General features: G+C 35.3%; 1 protein-coding gene across 18 annotated transcripts in view; it reads left to right on the forward strand.

Annotated features, from left to right (window-relative positions):
• BPTF (bromodomain PHD finger transcription factor) overlaps positions 1-17739 on the forward strand; it is a 113505-nt gene that overhangs the window by 21448 nt on the left and 74318 nt on the right. For 14 of the 18 annotated variants that reach the window (XM_036339907.1, XM_036339910.1, XM_036339912.1 and 11 more), the window contains exons 3-5: positions 5970-6193; positions 7467-7670; positions 8190-8378. In XM_036339907.1, coding sequence (XP_036195800.1) covers positions 5970-6193; positions 7467-7670; positions 8190-8378 — 617 coding nt within the window. Of the gene's footprint in view, positions 1-5969; positions 6194-7466; positions 7671-8189; positions 8379-17310; positions 17351-17739 lie in introns of those variants that run through there. The other 4 variants (XM_036339913.1, XM_036339915.1, XM_036339919.1 and 1 more) reach the window with 2 other exon arrangements.

The following is a 17739-nucleotide window of genomic DNA, read 5'->3' on the forward strand; positions in this document are numbered from 1 at the left end:
ACCAAGGTGTAGCTAGTAGCATTTATTGTGTGCGTGACAGTGTTATAAGCATTTTATATACATTTTTTCATTAATTCTCATAAGAACCCAATAATGTAGGTACTATTTTTGTCTGCATTTTAAAAATAAGTATGTTTTTATTATTTTTTTAGAGAGAGGAAGGGAGAGGAAGACAGAAACATCAATTGGCTGCTTCCTCCTTGCCCCCTACTGGGGATGTGCCCACAACCTGAGCATGTACCCTGACTGGGAATCTAACCTATGATCTCTTGGTTCATGGGTTGATGCTCAAACCACTGTACCACACCAGCCAGGCTTGTCTGCATTTTGTAGATGAAGGGACTAAAGCTGAGAAAAGTCAAGTAACTTGTCCTAGGACTTGATTGTTAGAAAGTAGGAGCCGGAATATTTTTAAAAATTGATTTTAGGGAGAGAGAGAAAGAGAAAATTGGTTTGTTGTTGCTAGTATGTGCCCTGACTGGGGATTGAACCTGAAACCTTGGTGTAGCAGAACGATGCTTTTCTAACTGAGTTACCTTGCCAGGGCTGGAATTATTTTTCAGAAATTGTTTATAAAAATATTTTCAATAACAAATTTTATACTGTAGCATAGTTTCCAAGCCATCGTCTTGAGAAGTCTGCAACTCACATTGATTTAGCTATTAAAATCAATGCTTATAACTGGGGGTGGCCAGGGGCGGGGAGGAGATAGTATAATAGTTTTTGCTAATACATGGGCTGGGTATTTCTGAGATCTTTAAAATTTTGAGACAAAGGCATTTTTAGAAAATATAAAACAACTTAAGTGACATTTCAAAAATATTTTGTTTCCTGATAAATCTGTATCAGTATATAAAGCCAACACTCAAGCAGGAGAGAACTTTTTTAATATATATATTTTATTGATTTTTTACAGAGAGGAAGGGAGAGGGATAGAGATTTAGAAACATCGATGAGAGAGAAACATCGATCAGCTGCCTCCTGCACACCCCGCTCTGGGGATGTGCCTGAAACCAAGGTACATGCCCTTGACTGGAACTGAACCTGGGACCCTTCATTCCGCAGGCCGACGCTCAATCCACTGAGCCAAACCGGTTAGGGCGAGAACTTTTTTGAATGTAGGTAAATAAGTGCAAACTATTGAAATTACATGAGTCAGAGGACTTAAGACGTTATCTTTGAAGCACCTATGCATGGATTTGTGCTACATTATTAATGAAATGTATTTTTCTAAATTGAAATTCTTAAAGTGAGATTAAAACATAAGTTATATGTTTGGCAATGAAACTGTTTATTTAAATGCATTTGCTTTGAAAGGTTAAATCATAATTACTCAAATTGCTTTTCTAAATGCATAATAAAATACACAAAACTTAAATGAAGATTTCGGACAAATAGGTATCTTTTTTTATGCTTTGATATTTTGACTGTTTTCTTTTTAAAGTCAAATACGAAACTTTAAATGTCATTGTTAGTGATAATTAACTTACTTGTCAATAACTTGGGCCAATCTGAAAGATTTTACATCTTTTTAAAGTTAAATTAAAACAATTTCAGTTTAAGTGCCCTCTTGTGGTAGATTGTATGTGTACTCCTGGTGAAAGTTTTAAAGCCGTATATGTACTAGTATACTGCTCAGATCACAGTATGTGGAGATTTGGTGTATCCACTCCCTGGAAGCCCAGAAGTTGAAAATGATGATGAATCATGTCTAATGGGGGGGGGGGGGGGCATGTCTAAAACAAAGTCTGGGGCAGTGAACAAGTTTTAATTATATTGCTAGTAGTTTGTAAAAATAGTTTTTCCATTATTGCTTTTAATTGTTTAATATTCATTTAAAAATAAGTTTTTTATTGGTATAAGTTAGTGAAGCATAAAATAAAAGAAAGGTTCTTTTTAGTCTACCTGAGGAACCAAGATGTTGGGTAAACAATGTAGAGATTTGGAGAGCCAGTTTTCTTAATTATTGCTTTCATCCTGTCAATCATTTGCTCTGAAATTGGGACTTTCAGTAAAATAGTAATTGCAAAATTAGGGAAATGACCCTTTCCTGTCATTCTCCATTATGAAAATTACCTTGAACACAGCATTTAAAAACTCTGTATTTTTTAATTTGCCAAATAAACTAAATTATACTTTTTAACCTACACAGCTTTGCTTATAAGGACACCAGGCATTGGATTTAGGACTTACATTAAGTCCAGAGATCCTTAGCTAATTAATGTCTTTCAAGACCCTATTTCCAAATAAGGTCACATTCTAAGGTTTCAAGTGGACGTGAATTTCTTAGTTTCTGTGGGTTTGTTTAGAAAGGAAACTAAAACTTAATGTTAGTCATTAACCTCTTATCTTGCCAGAGTAAAAAAAAAAAACAAATAAACTTTACAATGTAGACATATGTATGTTTGCTTATAAATATAATTTTTTGGCAAAGGTTTTCATCCCAGCCAACCTTTCCTGCCATCCAGTGAGTTCTTTGTGCTGATTGGTGTCTGTAGGGAAGCCAGGTTAGTTGGGCTTATACAAAGAACATTGTAGGGGCAGAACTGTAGAAACCACATTTTAACCCCATAATCAAATATACATACAAAACAATGTATATTTATATAGAAAAGCTGCTGTTGTCACTTAATGTGGCACACAAGAACTATTGTTTTTATTCTGCTCATCAAAGATGATACTTAACACTGACAATATTTTTTCTTCTTGAAGTTACATGTAGAGGGACAAATTCTTTAAAAGCATAAAGCAGCAAAACAATAACTGCTAATGCTTTCAAAGAAAACTTGTTTTAATATTTATGTACCTAGTCACATTTACATACTGTACATAAGTATTAAAACAAGTTTCCTTGTTCTGAGGGCACATGCCCAGGTAACAGGTTCAATCCTCAGTAGGGGCTGTGCAAGAGGCAGCCAATCAGTGATTCTCTCTCATCATTGATGTTTCTCTCTCTCCCTCTCCCTTCCTCTCTGAAATCAATAAAAATATATTTTTTAAAAAAGGAAAAAATTGTCAATGTTAAGTGTCACCCTTGATGAGCAGAATAAAAAAATAGTTCTTGTGTGCCACATTTTTAGAGGGATATTGACAAACTACATTTAGGGGAAGAATATTAGGGTAATGAAGACTGGAAAACATGGTATTTGAGGAATGATTTAAATATTGAAGCATATTTGGCCTGAAAAGGAAAAAAAAAAAGGTAAAATTATAGATGTTGTAAAAGATTTGAAAGACTATGTGTGTGGAGGACGTATTAGGTTTATTTCACTTAATTTCTAGCAGGCAGAAACCAGGACTAATTGGATACATTAGGTTTTCATCAACTCATTATAAAGAGAACCTTTCTAAAAGAGCAATTCCAGTTTAAAACAGACTACCATATGAAGTAGTGAGTTCGATGCTAAGATGAAGATTAAAATTACAAGTAAGTGTTCTTTGTTCAAATGGAAATTCTGGAGATGCCAGCATGGACTAAGCCAGTCAGCAGTTAGGGACCCTTTCAATAGTCTCTGAGTTGCTTGAAAAAAAATGGACAGAATCTCCATTTAATTAAACTTATTTTCATAGCATTTCATTTAAAAGTTTTTAAAATTTATTGTTTGATGTTTAGAGAGAGGAAGGGGGAGAGAGAGAGAAACATTGACTTGTTGTTACACTTATTTATGCATTTATTGGTTGATTCTTATAGATGCCCTGACTAGGAATGGAACCTGAAACCTTGGCATATTGGGGATGATGTTCTAACCAACTGTGCTATCTGGTCAGGGCTCCATACTATTTCATTTCAATATTGATATCTTATGCTAGCAAATTATATTTTCTACCCCAAAAACATATTTATATGTTTTTATTGATTTTTTAGGAAGAGGGAGAGAGATAGAAACATCGATGAGAGAGAGACATCAAAGTTGATTGGCTACCTCCTGCATGCTCCCCTGCTGGTGATTGAGCCTGCAACACAGGCATGTACCCTGACAGGAGACCTTGGGTATAAAGATCAACGCTCAACCACTGAGCCTCACCAACTGGGCCCCAAAACATTTTTGTGTAAAATTTTTTTTGGTTCCACTGAAATGTGTTGATATTTCTGAATAAAGAGAGAAAAGCAAAAATTATGGAAAGAATTTACCATCTTTATCACAGGGCAAATCCTTAAGATTGATATTTTAGAAAATAAAGAATCAGGCAGTGATATCACTTATGCTCAAAGCTCACTAAGTACTTTCTGATTTGATATTATCACTTAATTGGATTTTTGATTTGGTATTGCTGTTTGAAAGCTGTTTATTAATATTTTTGATTAGAGAACTCTGACATCTTTAACATTGTAAGTTGGAATAAGACCATTGTCATTGCTCAGTCATAAATAGTAGAAATTCCCATTATAGAGTGAAATTTAGAGCATATTTAAAAAATGATCTTCAGGAATTGTAAAAAGTTTCCAACATAAATATACTAACCTCATATGCCAGCAGATGCTGATTTGAAAAATCAAAGCTAGATACGTAAAGGAACCGTTTATTAATCTTTTTAAAATTTCTCATTTAAAATTAATTTTTTGTTTTTATAATTTTGATAGCTCTATTTATCCATGATTTACTATATCCTTCCTTTCTTCAGAATGCCTTAATGATTCAGTCCTGAAATTCTGCTAAATTTTTTTATTTACTACCTTAATAGTAATAATAGTTTATATTTATTGATCACTAATAATGTTTCCAGGCACTACGATGGAAGCCTTATTATCATATTTTTTATTGTTACAGTAGCCTTGAAACAGGTACTGTATAGTAAAAAAAAATGCCTCAGAGGCTCAGAGAAGTTGTTCTTACCCATGTTTACATATTTCCTAAGTGACTGAGCACATTTAAAGCCAGATCTCTCAAAGCCCAGTTCTTTCAACTTCACAAATTTGCCTTTGAGTACAGAGCAAAGTTGGACTCCTTCTCATCAAGTACCTCACAAATTCAGGAGTCTGAATTTCTTTTGAATGAGAGAAGAAATACCATCATATATGTTTTTCTAAGTCTGGTCCTAACATTAATTTGCCTGTTTTTAGTTAGTGACTATCCCTGTTGAAGTTTCTATCTCTGTTATAAGTGAATGGGACCTTGAGAGAGATTTAAACAGGAAAGGTAGCTAGCTGCTCCTCTTCTCTTCAGTTTGAGCTTTACCTTAAGAAAAGATTGATCAGACATTATTGCTCTATTGGGATGATTCCTTCAAAGACCAAAATTTAGCAGACCATTTCATCATTTTGATGGAAATGCTTCTAAATTATATTGTAAAGTGGATCTGCTTTGTACCTGCCATGTGCAGAGTTTAAATATTTCTGGTTAAAATTCTGCTCATCATATTGTTATAGTGTTAATCTTAAAGTCGATTGAAGTATAACGAAGACTGTCCTCCACCAAGTATTCACAGGATCTGAATTTTGAGATCCTGTTTCTCTGTCATGCTTTGAGATATATCCTACTGTGCTGTTGTACTAATACCTCTCCCCTCTACTACTCATAAATTCTTTTGTCCTAAGCTGCTGTGGGCTGGAAATAAAAATAGAGTTTGCTGAAATAAAATAAGAAAAACTTGAGTTTGATTGAGACTTCAAGGGATCTCTTGTGAGCAAATCTATTGAGCTTTAGTACACAAACTTTATGTCACATATTTTAATTTTATTTTTTTAATTATATTTTTGTTGATTTCAGAGAAGAAGGGAGAGGGAGTGAGAGATGGAAATATCATTGATGAGAGAAAATCGCCAATTGACCCCCCACTGGGGATTGAGCCCGCAACCCAGACATGTACCCTTGAATCGATCGAACCTGGGCCCCTTCAATCCGCAGGCCAATATTCTATTTACTGAGACAAACCAGCTAGGGCACATATTTTAGTTTTCATTGAATAGGTGTCAGATAAGTGCCAGTATGTCTAACATAGGAAGTGTTTTTGTACCTTTTTTTAAACAGAGAAGAAGATACAGAAAATGAAAATGAAAAGAAAATTTGGTACTACAGTACAAAGGTCCAGCTTGCAGAATTAATTGACTGTCTAGACAAAGATTACTGGGAAGCAGAACTCTGCAAAATTCTGGAAGAAATGCGTGAAGAAATTCACCGGCACATGGACATAACTGAAGACTTGACCAATAAGGCTAGGGGTAGTAATAAATCCTTTCTGGCGGCAGCTAATGGTGAGAGAGAAATTTTCTCATTTTACTTTTTGTTAAATCTACGATAAATTCTTGGAATGAAATCACTACAAAATTTGAAAAATGTATTAAAAATTTCAAATGTGTATTTATATATTTTTTAAAATATATTTTTGTTGATTTCAGAGAGGAAGGGAGAGAGAGAGAAACATCAGTGATGAGAGAGAATCATTGATCGGCTGCCTCCTATGTGCCCCACACTGGGGATCGAGCCTGCAACCCAGGCATGTGCCCTGACGAGGAATTGAACCGTGACCTTCTGGTTCATAGGTCGATGCTCAACCACTGAGCCATGCGGGCAGGGCCAAATGTGTATATTTTACCTGAATTCTCTATATTTCATTTTCCCAAGAGAACCTTGTTCATCCCGACATAAATTATAGATGCTTTGCATTTTTTGAAGTTTTGAATCTTGCCCTGGTCATTACTAATATTCCCCCAATTTTTTTTTTTTTAATATATTTTATTGATTTTTTACAGAGAGGAAGGGAAAGAGATAGAGAGTTAGAAACATTGATGAGAGAGAAACATCGATCAGCTGCCTCCTGCACATCTCCTACTGGGGATGTGCCCACAACCCAGGCACATGCCCTTGACCGGAATCGAACCTGGGACCTTTCAGTCCGCAGGCCGACGCTCTATCCACTGAGCCAAACCGGTTTCGGCAATATTCCCCAAATTATTCAACTACTGCCCAGGTAAAAAGAAGATTAGAGCCCTTAGGGGTTTAATGATTTTTTATTTTTTTATTTTTTCCAGAATAGTTATGGGACTTCAGGGAGAAATGTGGTTTCTAAATGGGCCTCTGTTTTCTCATTTTATAGTGGAGGACTGAAGGTTAAGTAGCTTGCCCAGGGTCACACAGCTAATTCAAGTCAGATCTGCACTAGGTCATGGGACCTCTAGGTTTTTGATCACTGTACCATGTTGCCCAAACCGTGTGTCTATGTCAGCTAATAATTTTTCTCATGACAGAGAATATGACGGTAATCTGTAATCAAGTTTCAATTTCTTAAAATAAAAATAAAATAAAAACTAGAACCTATATTAACATGAATTTTCTAAAAGTGAAGATAACCAAATTGGTTGAGTTCTTTAAACATCAAAATTTTATTGATGCTCTTGATTCTTATTTCATAGTTGTAATGCTTTTAAAAGATTTAACTTTAATAACTTGAATTGAAACTCTTAAGTGACATTGTAGTACTTTTATATTTGGTATATATGGAAACAAAGTTTTTTGTTTTTATTCTAGAAGAAATTTTGGAATCCATAAGAGCAAAAAAGGGAGAGATTGATATTGTTAAAAACCCAGAAGAAGTAGAAAAGGACAACAGTGAGACCGAGAATAACTCCAAAGATACTGAGAAAAGTAGAGAGGAGATTGAAGACCAGTCTCTTGAGAAAGACAATGACAGCAAGACACCAGATGATGATCCTGAGCAAGGAAAATCTGAGGGTAAAAAAAATTACTTGTTAAAAAATATATTTGATGAGTGTTATTTATGAAATCTCCAGTTTTACTTGCAAAATGAAAACAAATTACTTTTATATAAGCAACTATTTAATTTTGTGTTTCTAAAGAGATTAGGATACCCTTCCCTCTTGTAACATATATAATCATTGTACTGAGTTTTATATATTGGTTTATTTGCTATAATGTTATGCTCATATCTCTATTTCTACTTCCTAATAAGGTACCATGTCCCTTTGAGATTTGTTGGTGAAAAATCATTATTTTAATATCAGAATATGCACTTTTGTATGTGATAAAATCTGTACTTCATTTTCATATTAATTACTTAAACATTCTTAGCATGTTAAGTATTAAATACTTTTTGGAGTATCTACTGCAAAAATAGCCCAGAATCTGATTGCTTCAAAATGGCCATCAAATAAAAGTTGATTGAATGCGGCCATATGTCCTAAAGTAATTTTAAAGGATATCTTTAAAGTTTTGTTGTGCATTTTACTATAGAGCCAACAGAAGTTGGGGATAAAGGTAACTCTGAGTCAGCAAATCTTGGCGACAACACAACAAATGCTTCTTCAGAAGAGACTAGTCCCTCTGAAGGGAAGAGTCCCGTGGGGTGTCTCTCAGAAACCCATGATAGCAGCAACATGGCAGAGAAGAAGGTGGCATCTGAGCTCCCCCAGGATGTGCCAGGTACAGAGGGCAGTGTATCAATGCCTCTGTAATGGGGGGAATCCTTCCCTTTAAAGCTGAATGTCACCTAAAACTTTATATGTTCGTTCATTCATGCTGCTTGCTTACATTACATAAGTGCCATCCCTGATTGCTAAATTGTCATCTAACATTTGGAGTTTGACAAATGTTCTTGCAGTTAGTGCTTGAAACTCATCATAATCTTCATGCTTTTTAAAGTTCATTTAGATGTTTTTGTCTAATAGACTTATTTGTATGTTTTATCACCAGACCATAGTGGCAGATATTTTGGTTTTAAGTACTTACGTACTAATGGCTCAGTGTTGAATATTTGACCATTTCAGTTCTGTATGTGCTAACTGATTAATTTCATGTTTGCATGTGCTCGTATAGTTGTTTTTTTAACATTTCAAACTATAAAATCATAGTAGAAAAACATTGTCATAAAACATTTTTGCAAGATATATTTGACATAAAAATGTAAGTTAATAAATAGTTCCTATTTAAAACTTTTTATAATTTAAGTTATACTGAATATAAGTTATATTACACCAAGAATGTTGTTATGCCTTTCTTTTTGCATTTTTTAAAAGTGAAAAAGAATTTTTATTATAGGAGCTATACTAGTATGTGTGTTTTTTAAATACAAATTAGGAAATTTAGATAAACAAGAAAGTAAACACTGCTAATTCCGCTAAAAATCAAGGATTATAATTAATATTGATGGAAATTCTGAAAGATTTTTAATAAAAATTTCACATAATCTCCCCCCTCCTCCCCCCCTTTATTTTAGTTATTCTGGTAGGAATGTAGGGATATCTTCTGGTTTGAGGATGTTGAGCACTTTTGTGTGTGTGTGTGTGTGTGTGTGTGTGTGTATATATATATGTATGTACATATGTATAAGGACATATAGCTCATTTGGTTATCTTTTGTGAAGTGCTGGTAGGTTCCTTTGTTCATTTTCATTTTTTAGATTTTTTTATTATTTTTTTAAGAGGAGAAGGAATGAGAGAGAAACGTTAATTGGCTGCCGCTTGCACACCCCTGCCATGGGAGCATGTGCCCTGACTGGGATTCAAACTGGCAGCTATTCAGTGCACGGGAGTGCATGAAATGGTACCCAACCAACTGAGCCACACCGGCCAGAGCTCCTTTGTTCATGATCTGTTAAGTGGTCTCTTTTTTGTTTGTGGTTTCACGGGTGAGGGTAAATCCAGTCCCTTTGTTCCACCTTGACTGGACTCAGAAGTTCCTACATTGAATTTTTTTGTGTTAACCCAGTCTCATACTCCTAAAGTAAATACTACGTGGTTGTGATGTATTTTTATTCTTATTTAGTGTTGCATCCTATTTATTAATATTTTGTTTAGGATTTTTGTATCTACTTTCATGAGTGAGATAGGCTTAGTTTTCCTTCTCTGATAATGTCTGTGCCAGGCTTTGGTGTCAGGATTATACTGGCTTCATAAAATGAGTGGGAACAAGTTCCCATTTTCCCTTGTCTGCAAGAATTTTGTGGGTTGTGTTATTTATTCTTTAAATGTTTGTTGAAGCCATCTGGTCCAGGAGTTTTCATTTAATAAGTTACATTTTTCTAGGAATCTATCCATTTCATTTAAATTTTATTGGCATAAAACATCCCATCTTTATTGTTTATAGGATCTGTAGTGATACTTTTTTCAGTCCAAAAATTGGTTATCTGTTCTCTCTTCTTTTTCTGTTAATCCCCATCTGAGGCTATTTTTTCCATTGCCCCAGATACTTTTTTTCTGCATCTGCATTACAGACCTGTTTTGTTGTTATTAATCTTCACCTGAGGATATTTTTCCATTGATCTTTTAGAGCAGCGGTTCTCAACCTGTGGGTCACGACCCCTTTAGGGGTCGAACGACTCTTTCACAGGGGTCGCCTAAGACCATCGGAAAACACATATATAATTACATATTGTTTTTGTGATTAATCACTATGCTTTAATTATGTTCAATTTGTAACAATGAAATTGGGGATCACCACAACATGAAGAACTTTATTAAAGGGTTGCAGCATTAGGAAGGTTGAGAATCACTGTTTTAGAGAGAGTGAAAGAGAGAGGGAAACATTGATGTGAGAGAAGCACATACATCTATTGGTTGCCTCTTGTATGTGCCCCAACCAGGGCCTGGGCCAGGGGGGAGCCTGCAAGCAAGGTATGTGCCCTCGATGAGAATCAGACCCAGGACCCTTTAGTCCACAGGCCAGTGCTCTATCCACTGAGCCAAACCAGCTAGGGCTTCATTATAGACATTTCACTTTGGTTCATGAACATGGTTATATTGCCCAAAATGACCCCATGTAGCAAGTATTTCGTTTTGTGTTCAGTATAACTTCTTTGTAGTTAACAAAAGGCTCAATATTCAGATTTACACTTTTGTCCTGGAGTTTAGATGGGAAACTTTTTGCACCAGATTATGTTTTAAATTTATTAGGGACAAGAGTGATACATGTCTTTCTAACACCTTAAACTCAAATCTATTATTGAGAATTTGTATTTAAACATATAATGCAGACAGCATTTGTTTCATTTAAGTTATGCCTCTAGATTTAATGCCTGAGATTAGGAAAATAGTAGTAGTAGATAAAACTTTATTTCCATAACTATTTATAATTGCTTTAAAAATGTTTCCGTGAACATAATGAAACTAGCATCTACAAAATTGAACTACAAGAGCTTATTGATTTTAACCTATTTCTTTTTAAAAAATATATTTTATTGATTTTAGAGAGGAAGGGAGAGAGATAGAAACATCAGTGATGAGAGAGAGAATCATTGATTGGCTGCCTCCTGCACGCCCCCCACTGGAGATTGAGCCCGCAAACCAGGCATATGCCCTTGGTCGGAATTGAACCTGAGACCCTTCAGTCCGCAGGCCGACACTCCATCCATTGAGCCAAACCAGCTAGGGCTTTAACCTATTTTTTAATTTTTTAGGGATAATGACATCTTGGAATACAGTACTTGGCTTTAATTTTGTTGTTGTTTTTAATTGACTTCTGAGAGAAAGGGAGAGGGAGAGAGAGAGACATCAACAATGAGAGAAAATCATTGATTGGCTGCCTCCTACATGTCCCACAACGGGGATCCAGCTGGCAACTGGGACATGTGCCCTGATCAGGAATCGAACCATGATCTCCTGGTTCATAGATGGACACTCAAACACTGAGTCATGCCAGCTGGGCCTTGGCTTTAATTTTTAATTATATTGTAAGATAAATTCAATGGATAAGAAGCTGTTAATACTGAATGCTCAACTAATGTATTATCCATATATTTTACCTCATTGATTTGATCAGTAATGGCTTTTGTAGGTTCTGCTGTTAAATACTCTTGTTTATTATTATTTTTAATGTGTTTTGTTTTAGTTTCTAATCATATACATTCTGGTTATTTTACCCGTTTTTTTTGTTTTCTTTTAAAAAGTTTCCCTTTTACTATCACGTGGAAAAGTTATTTTTTCCCTTGCAGTTTTTTTGCTTAGAATGTTCAGAACTTGAAGATCAAGGTCTTCAAATAAATTTTTTTTATTGATTTGAGAGAGGAAGGGAGAGGGAGAGAGGTAGAAACATCAATGATGAGAACCATTGATTGGCTGCCTCCTGCATGCCCCCCACTGGAGATCGAGCCTGCAACCTGGGCATGTGTCCTTGATAGGAATTGAACCCGGGATTCTTCAGTCCACAGGCAGATGCTCTTTCCACTGAGCCAAACCAGCCTGGGTGGTTAATGGTATTTTTAGATGAAAATACTTGGGTAGGGGATTGATTGCTTATTACATTATTATTATATTTTATTATTATTATTACTAGAGTCCTGGTGCATGAAATTTGGCCATCCAGTGGGGTCCCTAGACCTGGCCGGTGATCAGGGCCTATCAGGTTCCCTGCCTCCCCCCTCCTCTTTCCCTTCCCACCAGTGTCTGCTGCCACCCACCCCCAATTCCCCATCCTAGCCTAGGGCCTGGCCTGGGGAGGGACCGGTTGGTTGGCTGGTAGGCCCCATTGGCGATCGTGGCCTGCAGGTTGGGGGCAGCTCCTCTGTTGAGCATCTGCCCCCTGGTGGCCAGTGCCCATCATAGCGACTGGTCATTCCATCGTAACAGTTGCTTAGGCTTTTATATATAAATAGATTATTATTATTATTTTCATTAATTTTAGGTGGGGAGAGATGAGAGAAGCATGGATGTGAGAGAAACATTGATTAGTTGCCTCCCGTATGCACCCTGATTGGGGATTGAACTCACAACCTAGGTATGTGCACTGACCCATAATTGAACCTATGACCTTTCCTTGTATAGGACGTTGCTCCAACCAACTGAGCCACACTGGCCAGGGCCAGGGCGATTGCCTATTATTTTATGAAGTGCCATTATCTCCCTAATAGCAGAGAGCACTTTCTAATAAAGTATTTAAAACATGTATAGTTAGAATCTCTTAAGTTCCAATCTCAGAATTATTTTCTTGGTTAAAAACATACTTGGGTATATTATGTGCTAAAAAAGGTTTTTGTGGGCTGATCCAGAACCTTTTTCTTACATATTTCTATGGAAAAATGTACCCTGAACTCATAAATAAGGGTATATCTTATATATTACTTTATTATTTGAGAAAATTATGTTTAGACAATTATGCATTAGGTATGCTACACTTTACAAATCTAGATCTGTAAAAGGAATGATTAGTGAGGAAACTGATGTGGTTTACTTCTTTTCTTCCAGCTATATGTATTTTTCCAACGTGAGTTAGTTTATTGTATTAGTGGTTTGTAGCTCTCAAATTTTAAGTTTGCCCTTTCTGTCTTTAATATAAAATTTTTTCATTATGAAAAATTTTAAACATACACAAAAGTTCAATGGATGCCCCCAACTTATCTAACACTTAGATTTAAAAATTATTAAGATTTAGTCATACTTGCTTCACCCTTGCTTTTTTAAAAAACAACTCTGTTGTTTTTTGGCTCAAATTAAAAAAAATTTTCCCTTTTGATCCCAGGGTTACAGTATTAAGTAAATCATAATCCTTAGTTAATTGCCTTTATCACTAATCATTGCATGGTTCTTCTTGATTTATTCAGATTTTAAATTATCTTTAATAATGAGACAGGAACCTATCACCCCAAACAAAAAAGCAAAAGTCCTGCTTTGAAACTAACCTGCATCTAACTAAACATCTCCCCAGTTCCATCTTCTGCCTCCCTCTCCACTACCTGAAGTGTTCACTATCTTCTTTCCTTCTTACAAGGGAAACCGGATAGAGTTAGGACTGTTGATACCTGATGTCAAAGTGATATATAAGCCACATACTCTTGCCTCATTTAATTGATCTATATGTTTTGCTAAAAACTACATATTTCTGTTTTTGTTGTTTTAAACTTTATAGCAAGTGTATTGTGTTAAGTATATCTTATTGAGTGTATTGTGTTAAGTTTTGGAACTTAATTTTTTCACTTTATATTATATTACTAGTATAATGTTGTATGTTGCTGGAATTCTTTCATATTAAATGTATTATACTAGTCCTCCGTATAACTATACCGTTTGTTTATTCTCTTTCCTGTGGATGTGAATTTGGGTTGCAATATTTTAAAGCAAATCTCAAACATATTATACCAACCCTACGTACATTTCTAAAGAATATGAACATTGTCTTACATAATTACATTACCATTATCATTTTAATAAAATTGACATTTCCTTAGTATCAAGTTTAAATTTCCTTACTTAAAAATGTTTTTGTTTTGTTTTACATTTGTGTTGAAATAACTTCATATAAGTTCCCTATGTGACATGATACTTGGTTTTATATCTCCTGAGACTCTTAATGTAAAGCACTCCCCCCTTTCCCTGACTCTTTTCTTTCACATGTTGTTGACTTGGTGAAGAATCCTAGTGTATTCTATGGAATGTCCCACATCCAGGTTTTGTCTGTTTCCGTCCTCTTGGTGTTGTTTAATTTGTTTCTGAAGGCTTGATTAAATTCATTTTCAACTATTTTTGGCAAGAATATTTTCAGAGCCGGGAGCTGGTATCTAGTTACCCTTCAGTGAGGATTCATGTGTTAAGGACTTTTGGGGTAGGGGCATGGCTTTCTCATTTTAAGTATCCATTTGAACTCCTGGTCATTATATATTCAATTTGTTTCAGTTATAGTCATAATTCACTTTACGTATGTGAACCAGCAGACCCCCTTCACCCCGGCTTTTGAGTTCTTTTGCGATGACCCAGTAGTCTTAGATAGCTTCCTTGCTTTTTGGCCGTATAAGATGTTTGAAGTTTATCATACACATTTTCTACCTCAGAACACATTTCCTACCCCAGACTTGGAATTAGTCCTTTCTCCAAGAAGCTCTGGTTTCTTTTGGTGGGGAATGATATTTAAAGAACATAATCTGGGCCGTGGGGTACTTATTACTCTTGGGCTGTCACTGCCTCTAGGTTTTTTGGTGGGTAGAGTTAGAAAATACTTTTTTTTAAAAAAGACCATCAGTTCATACTGACATTTCAAATTCAGATTGAGGATTGCATACTTAGTTTCTTTGTTTTTGTAATTGTATTTCTTTTCTCTTATACTGAAAGCCTTAGTGCAGTGGTTCTCAACCTGTGGGTCGTGACCCCTTTGGGGGTCGAATGACCCTTTCACAGGGGTCGCCTAAGACCATCGGAAAACACATATATAATTACATATTTTTTGTGTGATTAATCACTATGCTTTAATTATGTTCAATTTGTAACAATGAAAATATATCCTGCATATCAGATATTTACATGACAATTCATAACAGTAGCAAAATTACAGTTATGAAGTAGCAACGAAAATAATTTTATGGTTGGGGGTCACCACAACATGAGGAACTGTATTAAAGGGTCGCGGCATTAGTAAGGTTGAGAACCTTAGTGCCTTATAGCAGTTACTTAATTATATATTTGCTTTATCTTGGTGCAGATGTCCATTAATGATGACATATTATATCTTGACATTAAAATAGTAATGAAAAGAAATTATTTTATAGATTCTAGTAATTTCATAATACTGATATAATTGGTAATAATAAGACTACTGACTGAGACTTTTTTTGCAGTTCTTTACTTATCCTTATACCATATTTCCAATAGAGATGTACAGTCAAAATACTGTGTCCCAAAGTCACTTGAAATAATTGTGGATGCCAATAACTTGATATACAGTTAGGGTTTATTTGGTTTAGATTGTTTTAATTTTAATTTTTTTTAAAGTAAAACATTGGCACGATTCCAGAGTCAAACTATGTAACTATGTGCAGAGAACTTTTACTTTCATCCATTTTCTCTCTACTATCCAGATTCTTTCCTTCACTTACAGTGCCATTCTGGTTATTCCCATTTTTAAAAAAATATTTTTTGACATATTTTTATTTATTTCAGAGAGGAAAGGGGGGGGGGGGAGAGAGAGAGAGAGAGACAGAGACAGAGACAGAGACAGAGACAGAGACAGAGACAGACATCGGTGATGAGAGAGAGTCATTGATCAGCTACCTCTTGCACAGACCATACTGGGGATCAAGCCTGCAACCCAGGCATGTGCCTTTGACTGGAATCGAACCTGGGACCCTTCAGTCCTCAGGCCGATGCTCTACCCACTGAGCCAAACCAGCTAGGGCTGTTTGTTCGTTTTTGTAAATAAAAGCAAAATGTGTTCATAAATTCATACTTCCTCTTGTTGCACAGAAGTTAGCATACTATAAGTATGGTTATATGGATATAGTGATTTCTGCAATCCTTGTTATGGTGCATGATATTTCATTGTGTATATCATCTTTTATTCAACCCTATTGATGGGCATTTTGTTTGCTTCTGGTTTTTTTTTTTTTTTGCCATTATAAATAATGCTACAATGAATAGCTCTATAAATAAGTAATTTAGTATTTTTGCCAGGGTATTTTGGGATAGGTTTCTGGACATGGGATTGCTAAAGAGAAAAATGTATGTATAATTTTTCTAGATATTATCAGATTCCTTTTATACATTGGGGACCATTTTGCATTCCCACAGCAATGTTGGGAGTGCTGTTAACCCACTGCCTCTCTATCTGAGTGTATTGAGAGACTTGGATTTTTGCAAATCTGATAGCTGAGAAGTAGTTTCTTCGTTTATTTTATTTTGTATTTCTTTTAGTTTGAATTGTGAGCATAGTTCCATATGTATAAAGGTCATTTTCATCTCTTATGACTGTTCATATAATTTCCCATTTTTCTATCAAGTTGTTGAGTTTTTTCCTAAAAAAAAAAATTTAGGAGCTCATTATGTTAGAGATAGCCTTTGTAATTTATTGCCAATCACTTTTTCTTTTGCCTTATATTTATTGCCCTTAACTTTTTTGTTGTTATTGTCAATCCTCACCCGAGAATATTTTTCCATTAATTTTAGAGAGAATGATGAAAGAGAGGGGGGGAGACAGAGAAACATCAATGTAAAACCAGGGCCGGAATTGAGCCTGCAACTGAGATATGTGCCCTTGATCGGGAATCAAATCTGGGACCCTTCAATCCATGGGCTGACCTCTACCCACTGAGCCAAACTGGCTAGGGTCTGTCAATCACATTTTAATTTAGGTGATTGATTTAAAGAGCATCTTGCTAGTGACAGTGAAATGCATAGGGAGGCTTTAAATTTATTAAATTTTTCTTAAAATTAACAGTCACTTAGGTATTACCTCTAGTTAAGTTGGAGGCATATAGAATTCAGGCAGAGAACTTTAGAGGTAAAGAATCCTGTTTAAATCTGTTTCTAATACTGTTTGAATATATATATATATATATATTTTTTTTTTGTTAATCCTCACCTGAATATATTTTTCTGTTGCTTTTTAGGGAGATTAGAAGAGAGGGAAAGACAGAGAGAAACACATCAATTGGTTGCCTCCCCCACAAGCCCTGGGTCAGGAAGGAGCCTGCAACCAAGGTACATGCCCTTGACCGGAATAGAACCCGGGACCCTTTGGTCTGCAGGCTGGCCCTATCCACTGACCCAAACTGGCTAAAGTTTGAATACTTTTTGAAAAGTAAGACTATTAAGTTCAGATTTTGGGGATTATCTCAACAAAATCACTTCTGCAGTATCTGCTACACTAAGTTTTGTGAGATAATTGCATTATTCTTTAGTTCTGGGGTATCTAAAAAATTGTCTGCTTTGTACTGTAGGCTAAGATGATAAAAGTCTGAGTTATTAAACTGGGAAACTTAAAAAAATAACTCAGAGGGTGTTGCTTATAAATTTCTTTTCATGTATTGCATTATTCATACATGAGTAGCTTTTCTTTTTAAAATCTAGCTTTGTAATGTAGTCCTAAA

Source organism: Myotis myotis, unplaced genomic scaffold, assembly GCF_014108235.1.
Source record: "Myotis myotis isolate mMyoMyo1 unplaced genomic scaffold, mMyoMyo1.p scaffold_m19_p_17, whole genome shotgun sequence".
Lineage (NCBI taxonomy): Eukaryota > Metazoa > Chordata > Mammalia > Chiroptera > Vespertilionidae > Myotis > Myotis myotis.